The following is a 16,186-nucleotide window of genomic DNA, read 5'->3' on the forward strand; positions in this document are numbered from 1 at the left end:
CCAGATTTAGCGTGGAATTTACGAGACCCGGGCCATAGTGACTTAAGGAGCAAGCACTTACCTTTTTCATTGCCATTTGCATAATTTGGAGGCTTGTTTTTGTCAATGCTGTTAAAGCTCTGACTTCTCCTATTTAAATTGGACGCTCCCTGGGCCTTGCTGCTGCCGCCTGCAGCTGGCACCCTAGAGGGACCAGGAAGCCTAAAATAGGATGAGAAAAATTACATCATTATGATATGTTGCAAAAAGGTAGGTTATGGAAGGTTCTGAGCAGGGACGAGTCAATGGGCAAATCATTTTTTATGACATTCCAAAATCTATTCAGCAGAAAATGTTGCTTTAAGTGACGAGCAGCTAAGCACAAGGTCTGAGAATCTTCAGAAAAATATTGATTCATAAAAACTAATTTGTCTCCAAAGTATATTAATAATGCAGGACAATGAGATACACTCTTTAATTGAACGAGTCACGCTTATCACACATCCGATGCGTAGAACTTTGATGTGAAGTTACCGCAATCACTAAATGAAAGCAAGGGAGGTCAGACACTTCACTCTACTTGTCCTCAGGGTGTTGCCCAGCTGCCTTCAGCTGTGAACTTGCTCTTTTCAATGTGTGGGACGTGTGCTTTTGTCGTAGATACCGGTATCCTAAATTAATTTCTTGTATATTAATCACAACGAGAATAAAGTTACAGAACAAACTGCTAGCAGCCAATGCTTGCTGGACATCGGAACGCTTTTTTCTATTGTTGTTATTATTTTCCTCTTTAGGGCTGTGCCTGTGGCGTACGGAAGGCCCCAGGCTAGGGATCGCATCGGAGCTGCAGCCACAGGCCTATGCCACGGCCGCAGCAATGTGGAATCTGAGCCATATCTTGCAGTCACAGCTTGTGCCCCTGCTAGATCCTTAACCCACTGCGTGCGGCCAGGAGCACACCCACATCCTCATGGATGCTAGTCGGGTTTGTAACTCACGGAGCCACAACGGGACCTCCGAGTCAGTTACTCTCAACTGTGACGTGGAGATCAGCGCCATGAATTTGTTCCTATTTGACTGATCTGTGTCACCTGAAAACTTGGACTCTCCTGTGAAAAGTAAGCACCTAGACGGTCGCTGGTTATCTCAGGAATGCGGCCAGCTGGTCCACACAGGCCATTTGAAAAGAAATGATGCGAGTTGCAGAAGAAAATCCAATCGTAGAATGACAGTTAAAAAATGCCCGTGAGGAGAGCAGTTCCAGCTACTCTTCGTGTACGAAGGACAGGACAGGAGGAAAAACAGGCGGACGACCTTACAGTTAGGGGGAGTTTGACAGGAGATCACGACCTGTAGTTATTTTATTTGAGCTCTAATTAAATGGCGGTTTAGATCATTTATTTTACTCTTTCAACAGTTTCCACATTAAAAGATCAAGTATCAGTTATTTTAGGAATTGCGCCCAAAGAGGCGATGCCTATATTTTCCTTTTCTACTATGACTGTGCGTGACCCAACATATACACATTATTGTGTACGTGTAACAGACTTAATCCCCATAAATTAAAAACTGGAAATTACCAACGAATATTGCCATTCTTAGACATATCTAAAAACACACTAAGGGCTGCCAGCATCTTTGCTAGCATGTGCTGCCACCATGTGAGGGCCACTGTGTACTGCCTGAATAAGTTCTATTTTAAAAGAAAAATAAATAGTCCAGAACTTACAAATGCAGCCATGACTTTTTTACTGTTCTCCTTCAACTAGAATGTATAAAATGTAAGAATGCTTATACCCGTTATCTTGGTGCCCAATAGATCACAATTTCACAATCAGCTATTACAATATTCAAGTTTTAACTCACCTTATTACAATACTTGATATATTATTATTTCCATAGATTATTAGGAAATCAAACATTTAAATGTGTACCATAAACGTTTTAAAAATAGTAACAGGTATTTCAAAATGCAACGAACATTAGAAAAACACAAATACCAGCCTCAAAACCAATGTCGATATCTTGGAATAATGGATCATTTCAAAATGTTGATTGTTTTCTGGAGTTTAAATACATATGGCTAATAAGGAATCCCTTCAGTTATTTTGCTAACTAGAGGTCGTGTCACGTACAAGAAACGAAACTTTCCCAAAGGACTCCAGCATTTGCTCAATGGATCTACAGGGTGCGTAAGCACTGCGCGTTAACCGCAGACACCAGGCATTCTGAGCACTAGAGACTGCACTGTGGACGAAGAACTCAACTGATTCATGTGGCCACGCGTCCCGATCACACGGAACCTGAGAACAAGTCCCACAGACACAGCCGTCAACGCCGAAAGGTCACTCCAAACTCACACGTGTAAACAAACTTTGTCACAGAAGTTGCCCTACTTGCAGTGAAACTTGACCTGTTTCTAGAAAGCAATTCAAATGCATTTTAATCTTTACTGTCACCCATGAAGCCAAGTGATCTTTAGTTCTCAGAAGAACAAATTGAAACAAATTAAAAAATCCAATTTGCTCTTCTCATTACCCTAATTTGACAGTCAGCCAGAGTTCCAGATCATTCATCAAAGTAATAAAAACAGAAATGAGAATGAAGCCAAAAAAAGAGAGATGCTCCATTAAATCAAAGTACTTAAAATAGATTTTACATTCATACATCTTAGAAGTTGTAATAAAAAATGCTTACTGAACATGGCAGATCACTGTTCTTTGATCATTTCTTCTGATTTTTAATTAAATACTCTCTTAATTTGCCTCTCCAGAGTCACTTTAATTACCACGGAAATGAACATAGCTTAGAACACCAAGGCAAAGGAAAAAAGCACATACCTCAAGCCAGTGCATCACCAGCAGTGCTTGTGGTCAAATACTGCATAACATGATTTGCTGTTGGAGCAGTGACTAGTACACCACCACCGAGTGGTCACATAATAATCAGGAGTGCAAAACACATAGGTTGTGGCTTCACTCACCGTACCATCATGCCTTCGGTAACTTAACATTAAAAAAAAATACACGTCCCCCATATTTTATACACCAGTATTTTCCAGACAGCACTTAAGGCATTGTCATAAAATTTATTATTATTTCAACCAGTATAGGTCAAAGAACAGTCCAGGGGGATCTGGAGCTAACGTCCCACCAAAAATCTGCCATTTCCCAGTCCTGCTCAGTTCTGCTTCAAAATCCGCAATAATTAAAGCATGGCCATTTCAAAAAGTAATTACCACCTTGTGGGATAACTTCCAGATTTTGTGACCTGGAAAGAATGGGGGCTTCAAAGTAGTTTTTCTCCTTGACTTCCTCGGTTCCCAGGACCTAGACGTCAGCCCAGTTACAGCACTATGCACGACGAGACTAAGTGAGAGGAACCCAGAACCGATTCGATGGTCTAACCCGCACAGGCTCAGCCCCAAGAAAGGTATGGAAATTGACTTGGAAGAATTCAGCGCTCTAAACCTTCCATCCGGACGTCAGTCAGTTTTCGAAAAAAAATGTAGAACGACAGGACAAAATATCACTGGGCATTACTTTATTATCACTAATAAGCAATAAATTAGAGATATTAACTGACCTAGTAGGCTTTTTTTGACTGGTTGCAATTCCACTGTGATTAGACTGAGTTGCATATCTGGCTGCCAGACTGTATGAGGAGAAACAGAGAAATTGAATTAAAGAGATTCTTTGAACACGGAAAGAAAGCACAAACTTACAAGAAAACTGAGTTCATGAAATGCAATTGGAACATGTATTAACATGTATAAAGAATAAATTAATTAGAAAATTATGATAATGCAACATATACCATGACCTGTGATTACGAACATACTATGAAATAATGCCATGCACCCCTCGTAATAAAGTGTCATCAGTGACTTTAAGATAGTGACTTATGATATTAATATTATTTTAAGTCGTATTACTCCATCTTATTAAAAAAAAAAAACCACCCTTTGGGAGCTCCCTTTCATGGCTCAGCAGGTAACCATCCGGACTAGGGTCCGTGAGGACGCGGGTTTGATCCCTGGCCTCGCTCAGTGGGTTGAGGACACGACACTGCTGTGAACTGTGGTGGGTGTAGGTCCCGGACGCGCCTCAGATGCGGTGTGGCTGCGGCTGTGGTGGAGGCTAGCGGCTGGCTACCGCTGTGATTCGAGCCCCAGCCTGGGAACCTCCATATGCTGCGGGTGTGGCCCTAAAAAGGAGAAAAAAAGAAAAGAAAAAAATCAACCTGTGTAAATGGCAATGAAAACTTCAGGAAAGTTAAAGTTTGACTTACACAATAGAAAGGTCTCTTTCTCAAAAAGGTTAAAATGGAAAAACAAAGAATGAAGTGAGAGTTATTATTTTCTTTAATAAACTTCAATTTTAACCAAATACAATTTTGAAAACCAAATGATTACAATACCTGGTTTCTGACTAATCATTTATTGTTGCTCTCCAGTCCTAGATAGAATGTTTTACGGAAGTAACCCATGTAAGATGTTTTTCTGGAGAAAGACCACGCGAACACGGAGGTTCAAATGGAGTCGCCTTCCTCAAAAACGAACTGAACAACTACTGATGACAGTATCTGGGCAGACTGAATTCCGATTCTCAGTGGCTTTTTTTTGGAGGGGGGAGCATGCTGGCAGCATGCGGAAGTTCCCAGGCCAGGACCTGAACCCACACCACAGCTGTAACCAGAGCCATAGCAGTGACCATGCCAGATCCTTACCCTCTGTGCCACTGAGGGCTCCCCATTAACCTTTGGCTGAAAGGTTTATCAATCAAAACCTTTGGTTGAAAACACACCAGGAAGTATTATTTAAAACAAGCTTTGAAGAAGTGCATGCTTTATAAACAAAATGAAAACCTGTGCCTTAGTTTAAACTCATTTTTGAATTGCCGCGTTTGGAAGGGTCGAGAAAGACCCCGTGGACCTGAAACATGTGCACGGGCCCTGTGATTGTCGTGGGTGGATGCGTGAGTGGAGAGTCACCTTCCTGGTGAATTGTGATGACTCTACATGCACCCAGGAGTTGTGTCTGCACAGTTTCCAAGGCCTCCAAGGAAACTGGAACAACATGGGGGTGTTGGAATCAGGGTGGAGGGGCCATGTGGAGCCCTGCTGTTGATCCAGCTGCTTTGCTGCCAAGCAGAGGGTGTTTAATCAAGGGAAGGATGTCACCTTAAGATGGGGGCGTGTTTCCTAAGTTAACCTATACTCAATGGAGCCAGTCTGCGGTGGGAGCCAGTCCTTAGAACTGTCTGGCTAGGGACTAGTAAAGAAATCCTCAAATCTAGGCAGCTTTTCAGAGCACTTGTTTTTCATACTGGATATGAGTTATATTCTCCCCCCACCCCCCCTTTTTTTTAATGTCCACACCTGTGGCATATGGAAGTTCCCAGGCTAGGGGTTGAATTGGAGCTGCAGCTGCAGGCCTACACCACAGCACAGCAACACCAGATCCAAGCCACATCTGTGACCTACACCACAGCCTGCAGCACACTGGATCCATAACCCACTGAGTGAGGCCAGGGATCGAACCTGCATCCTCACTGAGACAACACTGAGGTCTTACCGCACTGAGCCACAATGGGAACCCTTGTGATACATCCTTATTTGCATAGAATGCATTCTGTATTCTAACTGCACTGGGCACTGAGACAACCAGCCACAACTGGCCACACCACCTCATTAACAATAACATCCGTGGATAATTTAAAAATAAAAACCAAAGTGTTTCAATAAACTGCGTTATTAATTCCTAAGTTAAATTTAAAAGGGAAAGTACCCAAGGAGAAAAAAAAATCTGTGAATTTCTCAGTCTGCTCTTCATTAACCCAAGAGAAAGAAAACTACCTACCTAAAGATTCACTCCAATGTGCTCAGTCCTATACCCTCCAAAGTGAACACAAAAATTAGCAGGAAGAGATGCAAATAAAATAGCATACTTTCCTGTAAGGGAACTGAAACCACCCCAATGGTTTTTCCCGCCTTGATTTTAAAGAAGTATCATAATTTCTAGTATAGAAGTAGAAAAACAACAACAAAATATAGACAGATTAATCAACTTGGCCAAAATCAATTTGATGGTATGACCTACCCATTTTTCTAATGATTAGGAGAGAATGCTTTGTTATCTGTGTTTGTATACCAAGCCATCCTACTTGCATCCTTCGAAACTTGGCCTCTATGCCATAGTACCCTCGAAACTGTGAAAGCGTTATTTGAACACAAGGATTCTGTTAAATTCTCACCATATTCTACGATCCTTGTATTTGACCATATTGGCCCCTCTGCCTTTCTGAATCACTCTTTCAAAGAGCGCCATACTAAGGAACTCAATGTGCCCAGCGTCAGGCCTGTCCACCTTCCCTTTTCTCACAAGCCCTCTTCTGTTACCCAGTTCTTGAAGGCATACTCTTGCACTGCCATCTTTCCTCCAACACTTGCATCCAAATCTTTCACTTGCTTCTTACCCAAGATTTCAAGCAAAATCTGACAGGCACCAGAGGCAATGTCTGCATCGCACCCCCAGCCATCAAGATCAACTGAATGAAAGACTCCGCCACTTCCAGGACCTTCAAACCCATGACCCTCAGACTCACAATGCTCCTTTCTTCAGTCGCACAAGGTCTCACCAGATCCTTCCCTGCATTTCTTGATTTCCGTTCACAGGATCACCACTTTCTTCAGGCCTCTGGGCTTGTAACCCGCACCAGTCAACGCTTCCCTTTTCCTTCCTTTTAATTATTGTAGACGTGCAATCATTACCCACCATGTCGATTCAGCACATTTGTCTGCATTTATGCTCTCCTTCAACTCCCATGTGTCCCACACTAACTCAAGCCCAGGCCCTCCCCACGAGGACTCTATCTCCCTTTATTGTTCTTCATTTTTTACCTGACTCTGAGTCCCTGTGCAGCAGAAACGCATTTTCTCCCCACGGTGCTTGCAGTACCGTCTCCCCGGGTTCAGATTTACGGACAGACCAGTAACAGAGCAGGTGAGTAGGTACAGCCAGAGCAGTTTATTGGTGAAACAGACACAGGGACGTGTAGACACAGCTCTGAGGCAAGGGGGTAGATGAACAGAGTTAGGACGCCAGTAAACTGAGGGTGTGCAGGTATCTGGGCGGAAGACTGCACTTTTCTTCCTGAAATGTTGTCAGTGAAGCTCCATTTAGCTAACGACTGGCAAAGGGTATCAGAAGCAAAAGCATAATAAAATCCCTATCTTGAGACTCACTGTGGATTCTACTAGAGGAGGAATCTGCTCCTATCTGTGTAATAATGTGGGCGATCAAAGGAATGCTTTTATTTCCCCCAACACGGAAGGGACGAGGAGGAGATTAGAGACAGCCAATTAAAGGGACGAGACTCATCTGCTGGTTCCATACACAGAAGGGTCCAAACTGCCAGAACTACCTAATACAGCTTCCGTGCAAAGCTCCCTGTGAAATTTTAATATCCACTTATTATAAGGAAAGAAAATGTCTTCTAGTAAGTAGGTCCTGAATTGCAGTTACATATTTGTATTAACCACCAGAGGCTCGCTTCCTAAAGTCTTGTCCACAGACCAACAAAACTGGCATCACCTGGGCCTTGATAGACATACTGACCCTCGGGTCTCATCCCAAATCCACTGAATCAGAGTCGGCACTTTACCAGGATTCTTACGCATAATAACACTGTAGAAGCTGTGCTCTACAGAACATGCACAAATGTCTGATCTTGGAAGAAAAACACTTGTTTTCCAAGTCAAAGAGCCTAATCTAAATACCTCAAGCCATACCTCATTTTCCATCATGCTGCTGCCTGAATAATCCTCACCTCACTTTGCTTTCTCAACACAACATCTGTCTCCTGAGCCACACCTCCTCCTTCCAAGATGTAGGTCCACTCTCCATCCCCACCTTGGAAATATCGTACTATGACCATGAATATTTTCAAAATCATAATCTTGGGTATCAGCTCATCCATCCCTCCAGTGTCTTTAAATCAAATCTGTATTTTGTACTCCAACCTCAACTCTAAACTCAGAGCCTCTTTTCTAGAGATCTCATCATCTCCCAGATATTCCACCTGGATCTATCAGCTAGATTTCTCCCAGATAGTCCCCAAATATTCAAACCTCACTCATCATTCTTCTTTCAAACCCTGCCCTCTCTGCCTTCACCATTTAAATTTAGCATCACCAAAACCTTTTTTTTCCCATTGAACTAAAAGGAGTGTCTTGATCACGACCCACTCCTTTCTTGACCTCTGTGTCGTTGCTCTCACGGACTCTATTAACGTCTTTCCACTAGTCTCTGCTGCCAGTCCATTTTTCTTGCCAGCTGATTCTCATTCTTTTTCTCACAGCCAACAGAAGTAACTTTCCCAAGAAAGAAGAGCTGTCGCTCTCTTTCTCCGAATTTGCTGTGGACTCCCCACTGTCTGCAGGATCTAGTCCAAGCTCTGCGGCTGGGGTCACAGAGTGCTTCCTTCCCTGCGTCCCCTCAGGCTCCCTTCCAGCTTCACCTCCTCTGCACGTGCTCCAGTCCCCCAGCCCGTGTTCTCCACCGTCACCACGCCCTCCCCGCTGGCCTGGGCCTCTTCTCTCGCGGGTCCACAGCTCTTCTCACGAGGCTTCCTTCATCTGAAACACCACTGCTGCTCTTCCCCACATTATGAAATCTTATTTCTCCTTCAAAATCCTGCTCAAATCTCACCTTCTTGTGGAGGCATTTCTCAAGTCTTCTAGAGTTCATTTTGTCCCCCCGCCACCCAGTCTCCAGTTTTTTACTCTTTTCTAAATACGAGGTTCAAATGAGAATTTATCAGGGTAAATGCCTGTCTCCTGAACAGACTGCATTGTTCACTATAACAGACACTACATATTGTTCATTTTTGCATTCTCAGTTCCTCTCATGGGGTTGGTATATGTTTAATAACTAAACGATTGACTGCTATTTACTAGGTCATATTATCAAACAATTTTTTTTGGCTGCGGCATATGGACATTCCCAGGCTGGGGGTTGAATTGGAGCTGCAGCTGCCAGCCTACGCCACGGCCACAGCAACGCAGGATCCAAGCTGTGTCTGGGACTACACCACAGCTCACAGTAACGGCAGGGGAGAGGGCTAGAACCCACATCCTCATGGATACCAGGTGGGTTTGTAACCCCCTGAGCCGCAGCAGGAACTCCAAATAATGGTAATGTTACGTCACCATCCTTTAATCAAGGAAAACTCTCTGAAGAACAGAATGGTCTGAAGTCTATTAAAGGAGGGAAACTAACACTAGTCCTCAGCATAATGTCCTTATCAAGAGACAGTTTACATTTATTTTTATCATTTATTCCTCACAAATATCCTACAAAGGTAATATTCTGTTCCTGACTGAAAAATAAGAAACCCTTTAAACAAGCGCTCATTTGTACAAGGTACATATCTTATAAATAATAGCACTGAAATTTAAACTTTTGTCTTTTGGATTCTATAAGCTGTGCTGTGTTCTCCTATTCCGTATCATTTTCTTGCAAGTCACAACTTACAATATTTTAATGCTTCTTTTGCTATTAATTCATTGCCTTTGGGTTTGTGAAACAGCTAAGATATTATGATAATAACTTCATATTGCCTTCAGTGTATCATCTCGTCCAATGTCAAATAAATCCACTTTCAATAGATACTCTTTAGCATTCAGATAGAGAATATTAAATAATTTCATTCAACAGGTTACTTTATGTAGAAATTTGAAATAGACAGTAAAACAACTTTTCAATGGTAAGCTACTTTTAGTATCCAAACAATACTCAAAAATCTTCCAAGTAAGCACTATTAAATTTGAGGTCCCATTTTAGTAAAAGCTAGCAAATACGGCATATTATTTACAACTTGCCACTCCCATGCTCATTGTACACACGACTAATTAATCCATCGCGGAATTTTTTTCCGCTGAGCCCCATGGTAGCCTTAACATCGTTGGCCAGAATTCCAGTAACCCCTCTTAAGCAAAAGACTTAGAATGAAGAGAGAGTAAAACCTTGCATGTCTTCCTTAATGCTCTCATCAAAATGCTATTAAGATTTTGAGGGGTTCAGGGTAGAAGTTTCTATTTCTGTTGTAGCTATGCCAGCAGTAGACTTCTATGCAGAAGTAAAAACAAACAAAAAAAAACCACATAATTTTATTCCTTAGTTTTCATCTTCACAAATCAAATTGGACTCAAATATAAGGGACATGTGCATCATTAAAAATCATCAAAACATTATATCTGAGCCTCACACGTCTATCATTCTTTATCTCCACTGGCTACTATCAAGCTTCTTCCTAGTATTTTCTGTCACTGTATTCACCTTGTGTTGCAAGGAGAAACACAAAAATATGAGGGCACATGGGCAAAAAGTGGTACATTCAAATATCTATTTCTGCAAATGAGTAAATTGAAATGCCAGTAGCTAAGATCTAGTAAATTGGTTAATAGCACCAAATCTAGAGCCGACTGCTATATCTGAAGCCCAGCTGAGCTGCTGTCTGTGCCTGGGTCCTCACGGGTTAAATGAGGATGTCAGCTCTAACTACCTCGAGGTTTTCATGAGGACTGCACTGCAAACCACTCAGAAGGGTGTCTGGCACAAATAAATGCTGGAACCGTTAAAAAGAAAATGCAGTGGCATTCAGATGAAGGTTTGGGAGTCCCTGCTTTCACGAAACCCCCGCAGGAGGCCCCTATAAATATTCTGCTGAGTTCGGCACAACACATCTTTGTATATTCCTGTTTTTTTTGTTTTTTGTCTTTTTAGGGCCACACCCACAGCACACAGAAGGAAGTTCCCAGGCTAGAGGCTGAATTGGAGCTAGAGCTGCTGGCCTACACCATGGCCACAGCAACACAGGATCGGAGCCAGGTCTGCGACCTACCCCGCAGTTCATTGCAATGCCAGATCCTTAACCCATGAGCAAGGTCAGGGATCGAACCTGCATCCTCATGGGTCCTGTTCGGGTTCGTTCACCACTGAGCCGTGACGGGAACTCCATCTTTGTTCATCCCTAAGTCCCACAGGTGCCGTGCGCTTCCGTGCTCGGCAGTCTCAGCACCACCGCCTTTGCTTCCCAGCTCTCATTTCTGAAGCTCCTCCCTTCCTCCGCTAAGACCCACACCGAGCATCTCAGGACACTGGACTCTTACCTCTGCTTCTGTCTTCTGGTTCACAATTACCTTGGTTGCTTAATTCTGCCTCAAACCTCCCCTGTCTCTGTTCACTCTTCTTATTTCCTAAATTCAACAACATCAAGCCCTACGGCTCTTAATCTTATGAAGAATCATTAGAAATTGCCCCGACAGGACAGCCAACAACCACCATTCCCAAAGCAATACATATGCAGAGGACGAGCCTTCTGGAACCTACAATTCTCAGCACGATGCACAGTCCCAAGGAATCTCAAACACGGAATCTAACAGGTATTTTGTTTGGTGCCATAGTCAGTAGATGAAAATGCAGTTTTGATACCTTATGTTATATATACTATACACGCTTTAATATTAACCAGGTTTGTGCTAGATTTATACTCTAGATTTCACAACTAATTTGAAAGACGAGGAGGAACTGTCTCAGAAAACGAGGCAGTTCTCAACAACAGCAAAGAAACAATTTGCCTTTAAGAAGGGAGCAAACAGGCCCCCACAGCTCTGAATGTATTGCAAAATAAACAAAGGAACATTTCTTGTTTGTTCACTTTACCCATAAATATTTGTGGCCTCGAGTTTTGTTTTGAGCCCCCTTTCTGCCCTAGCTTTATAACCTCTTCTGGAGTCACTGCCTCCATTTCTCCTGTTTCAGTCAGAAAAGCACGGCTAAGCCAGTGTTCCCACGTCTTCATATCTGGCCCCGACCACTCTCCTGGGCTCCAGAGCCTCATACTGGACACCGCGCTCTGGAAGTCCCAGTGGAACAGCAAACTCGGGAAGGCCAGGGCTGAGCATCCTCCTCTGCACCTCCTCCCTCTTCTCACCACAGCGGCATGAGGGTCCCCCCACTGAAATGCAGCACCACTCAGAAGCCCACAAAACTAGAAAGGTGGTGCCTTCTCCGGCCCTAACCTCCAGCAGTCCCCAAGTCCGTCTTCCTCAGGCCCATCCTCCTGCCTATTAACCTGAAACTGTTCCATCTCCCGCCTGAGGAGCTGCTGTGCCCCCCCCTCTCCTCTCCCCAGAGCACAGCTCTTCTCTACCTTGTCACCAAGGCCGTGTTCCTAAGTTACAAATAGCAAATAGCACCGTTCTTCCTCTGCTAATAAAGTTCCCCAAACAACGTCTTTTACCTTCAGGAAAGAACTCCTAGATCTTAAATGGTGCATCCGGAGCCCCATAAATTGGATTCTGCCTACTTCTCCTGCCTCTCTTTTACCATATCCTGTGCCAGTCGAAACTCAGAGCTATAATGAGTTCTGTGGGGCTCCTCTCTTTAGGAGGTGAGACCTTTGGCCTGCTCACCCTCCCTTTGAAGCTGGGTGGGCTTGGTCACTCTTTCAACCAATGGGTCATCACGTCAGAAGCACAATGCCCCGAGACTACGATGCCAGGGAGGACATATGTGGTCCCTATGCCAGCTAAGCTGCCAGACGGGTGGGTGAAGAGGTCATCTTGGAAGTGGATTCTACAACCACAGATGTCTTGCCGGCCAGAGATCTGTGACACTCCACCACGGCAGCTTCCCCGTGGAGTTCCTGGACACAGCGGTGTAGAGATAGGGCATTCCTGCTGTGCCGATGTGACTCCTGAGCTCACAAAACCCATGAGGATAAGAAAAGTAGGATGGCTTAGTGCCAATGTCTTTTAAACATCAATGGATACCGAGAACACATGCCTATTTTAATTTCTCCTTGGCTAAAAACGTGGCAGCTTCCTGAAGGTGAAATGGCATTTTCTTCATCAGTGCCTTTCCACAGGCTCTAGCTACCACACCTTCCCGAACCACGTGTTTAAATGCCTGGGTCCTCAATTAGACGGTGGGTGATTTGAAAGATTAAAGCATCACTAGATCTCAGTTGCACATCTGGCAAAATTCTTGGCACACAGTGGGGGCTGAATCTCTATTTGTTTAAAGGTCACATTTGAACTTTTCAATCAGCAATGAGAATGAACTTCACGCTCTTGGGTAATACATGCAAGATCATTAGAGCAATATTGTTTTTCACGAAGCCATATGGGATTCATGGACTATGCCCGCCTGTAGAGGGACTGGTTCATCAAAACATAAGAATAATGAACAATACTTTTTAAAATGGATGTATTAAATATAAATATAAATATAATTGAATAAACTGTTTATCAGAACAATTTTTCATATAATATGGGTTTTTATAACTCCTCTTCTATATCAAGAAATTTTATTTAAACAACTCTTTAGAACCAGTCATCTTCCCTCCCTTCACTGTCCTCACTCTCAGCCACACAAATCTAAGAGAGGAACCCCCTCCAGGCAGGATCCCTCTCCAGGCAGGCATTTAATACTCTTGATTCCAAGAAAGAGGGAAAAAATGCTTAATCATAGCATCACATTTGTTCTATTAACGGCATCATTCCCAAGGAGGAATAAAAATAAATAAATTACAGAATATGAGGTAAGACATTTCTTGGGCATAAATTTTAGCGGAAATTTTTTACCTCCCAATTTTACTTTTATTTTCATAAGATGGTATCATGCTAAGAAGGCAGGAATTACTTCCTTTCAAATTAGGAAAGATGGCTTCGGAGAAAATTAGTAATAAAATACCCAAGAGATATTACAATTAAATACACTGGAAGAAAGTCTTAAACTAAGAATTTTTATACAAAATAACACTGTCGACAGGAGATCACATTCACTGAAAATTTTAAGACTGACAGAGATTGAAATTTACTTCCTTATACACCCCGTGATTGCCAAGGTTAGAAATGAAACCACATCTTCAGAAAAAAGACTGAAAGAGTTCTTTAAACCACGTCCATCCTTTAGCACATATAGACTCCCTTGGGTCAAGTTACAAAATGGTAAGTCACGAGCTAACACTTCTGGCAATATCTTATGTACCACAAAACCACCTATTTAGGTCATTTTGTAACAACTATACTCACAACAGAGTATAGGATAAAAACACTTGGTCTGGCATACTTAAATTTGGCTGAGACTTCACTAGCGGTAGTTATTGCCTAATCCATAAACGAGTCAGAAATTTAGTCTTCATCCACACGTGTTTCTTTTTAGTGAAAGAGCGGCTTTTTGGGTGGCTGAACTATCATCCTGATTCCATGTGAGACAGGTTACCGTGATAACGCATCCCATTAGTGAAATATGTATGGAAATACATTATAACCTTTGTCTTGTCTTAAATTCTGTCTGACAGCCCATCAGGCCACCTGCATAGTCTGTTTTGTGGGCTCTCGGGACTGTCACTAAAGAGGGGAGCGGGCTGTGTAAGATACCACTGCATCAAAGTCTCCGGCTCTTTTGGGAATGTAGAATTTCAAGATAAAGGAGAACTCAGGGAACCAGGCTCATATTTCTCTCACGATGTTATCATACGTTAGATTTTCCACACTACTTTTACTTACATGGATCTCTTCCATGTACAGCTTTTCAGTATGGAATAAAATTATAGCGCCACGCATTCAGTGCGCCATTCCCGAAGTTTGTATAAATGAAACCACTTTAAAAAAAACTGGACCCTGAATCCTGGGAGATAAAACTATCCTTTAAGCTAAAAACTGAAGCAAACTTTGGCAAAGAGTATCTTCATGAGCCAAAAAAATCTGGAGTATTTAATACTTAGGACGACTTAAAAAGTAGTGGGCACAACATACGCCAACGAGCTGTTTCTTGGTGCACCTATTCATGAAGGTGAGGTTTGCTACACTTAGAAAATAACTGTACACATGTTTGAAGATCTGGGAGCAAGTCTCTTTTAGGGTCCTCAGTCCCTGTGAAGCAAGTGTAATCATGGCTGCATTCAGTCTCGTCTTGCCAAGGGGGCTCTGGGGTCTCAAAACATCGCAGGATGGACTTTGGTCTGGAGTCTGTCCGCAGCCTTGTGGGGAAAGAAGTCTGATTTTGTTTGTGTGTTTTGTGACGTTTTTTGAAACTGCCAGGTCGATCAGGAAGGAGAGACACTGAGGATGGTCAGAAGCAGAAGCACAGGAAATGGGACAGGAAGAGGCAAACGCTGACGGTGTGCTTGTAACGAAGGGACCCTTCACCGCTGGTAAGACTATTGCAGCTGCAGAAGTGGGCAAGTGCCCCCAAACCAGCTCCCGCTCACCCTGTCATCCTCTGATTAAAATTGGACTTTCCCGCGTGGATCTCACAATAGGAAAATACTCAACGGTCCTCCTGACTGTAACGGGATGATTCCAGTTGCGGGGACGGCTACATTTTCCTCTGTCATGTTAGTAAGCCGAACCTTTGAGACACAGATGTTGGTGGAGAACAGGTGAATACACAATACGCTCACAGAGTAGACACTGCAGATGGGATAATCACGGCTGCATTATCGGCACTCTGTCTGAGAAGAGACTGCCCCAGAAATACTAAAATCAAATGGAACCAAACAATTTCTAGTGTGTGGGAGACAGTGTTCATATACTGTGTAGACAGGATATCCAAATGTGCTGGAGTAAACGTGAAATGACAAAATCATAAATTATTTATTCTGAGTCATGGCTCTGTGGTGATAAATTAATGATGTGTTTGTTAGTTATAAGACCAAATGCTAAAACACTGGCTCGGCCTTGTTTGTTCCTAGACATTTATGTCAAAGGGCACAGGGCACAAGCCTTGAATTCTCTAACTTATGAGTTAGTCCAATACTTTAAAAATACTATATTCTCACAACATAATCTCTTGGAGAGACAGAGTATAATTATGATGCTTTCATCTTCTACCTGGAGAAATTAATCTCAGTTAACTGATTTTTCTTTTGTTAAAGAAAAAAAATAAAGTTACCAGAATAAAGAATGATTCTGTCAACGACTGGGATGCCATTAACAGGTCGATGAAGGAATAATCAAGGTTTAAGGTCACAACATCAAAGGATAACATTAAGGGGCCATCAATGAACACGAAACACGAACAGAACATGGAGAACGGTAAATAACTAAAGTATTGTGGATGAGGAACCCATAGCAGGGTAAGCCTCGTCCCACCACACACGTGGAGGGAGAATGCAGGAAGGAAGGAAGGAAGCTG

The 16,186-nt window shown here is 42.8% G+C and overlaps 1 protein-coding gene across 6 annotated transcripts in view; it reads right to left on the bottom strand.

Moving 5' to 3' along the window:
- NAV3 (neuron navigator 3) overlaps window positions 1-16,186 on the bottom strand; it is a 351,685-nt gene that overhangs the window by 199,432 nt on the left and 136,067 nt on the right. For 5 of the 6 annotated variants that reach the window (XM_047788373.1, XM_047788372.1, XM_047788376.1 and 2 more), the window contains 2 exons: window positions 3,565-3,633; window positions 62-201 (listed from right to left, as the gene is read on the bottom strand). In XM_047788373.1, the coding sequence (XP_047644329.1) occupies window positions 62-201; window positions 3,565-3,633 (209 nt within the window). The remainder of the gene's footprint in view (window positions 1-61; window positions 202-3,564; window positions 3,634-16,186) is intronic. The other variant, XM_047788374.1, reaches the window with a different exon arrangement.

The sequence above is a fragment of the Phacochoerus africanus genome, chromosome 7, assembly GCF_016906955.1.
Source record: "Phacochoerus africanus isolate WHEZ1 chromosome 7, ROS_Pafr_v1, whole genome shotgun sequence".
In the NCBI taxonomy this organism is placed as follows: domain Eukaryota; kingdom Metazoa; phylum Chordata; class Mammalia; order Artiodactyla; family Suidae; genus Phacochoerus; species Phacochoerus africanus.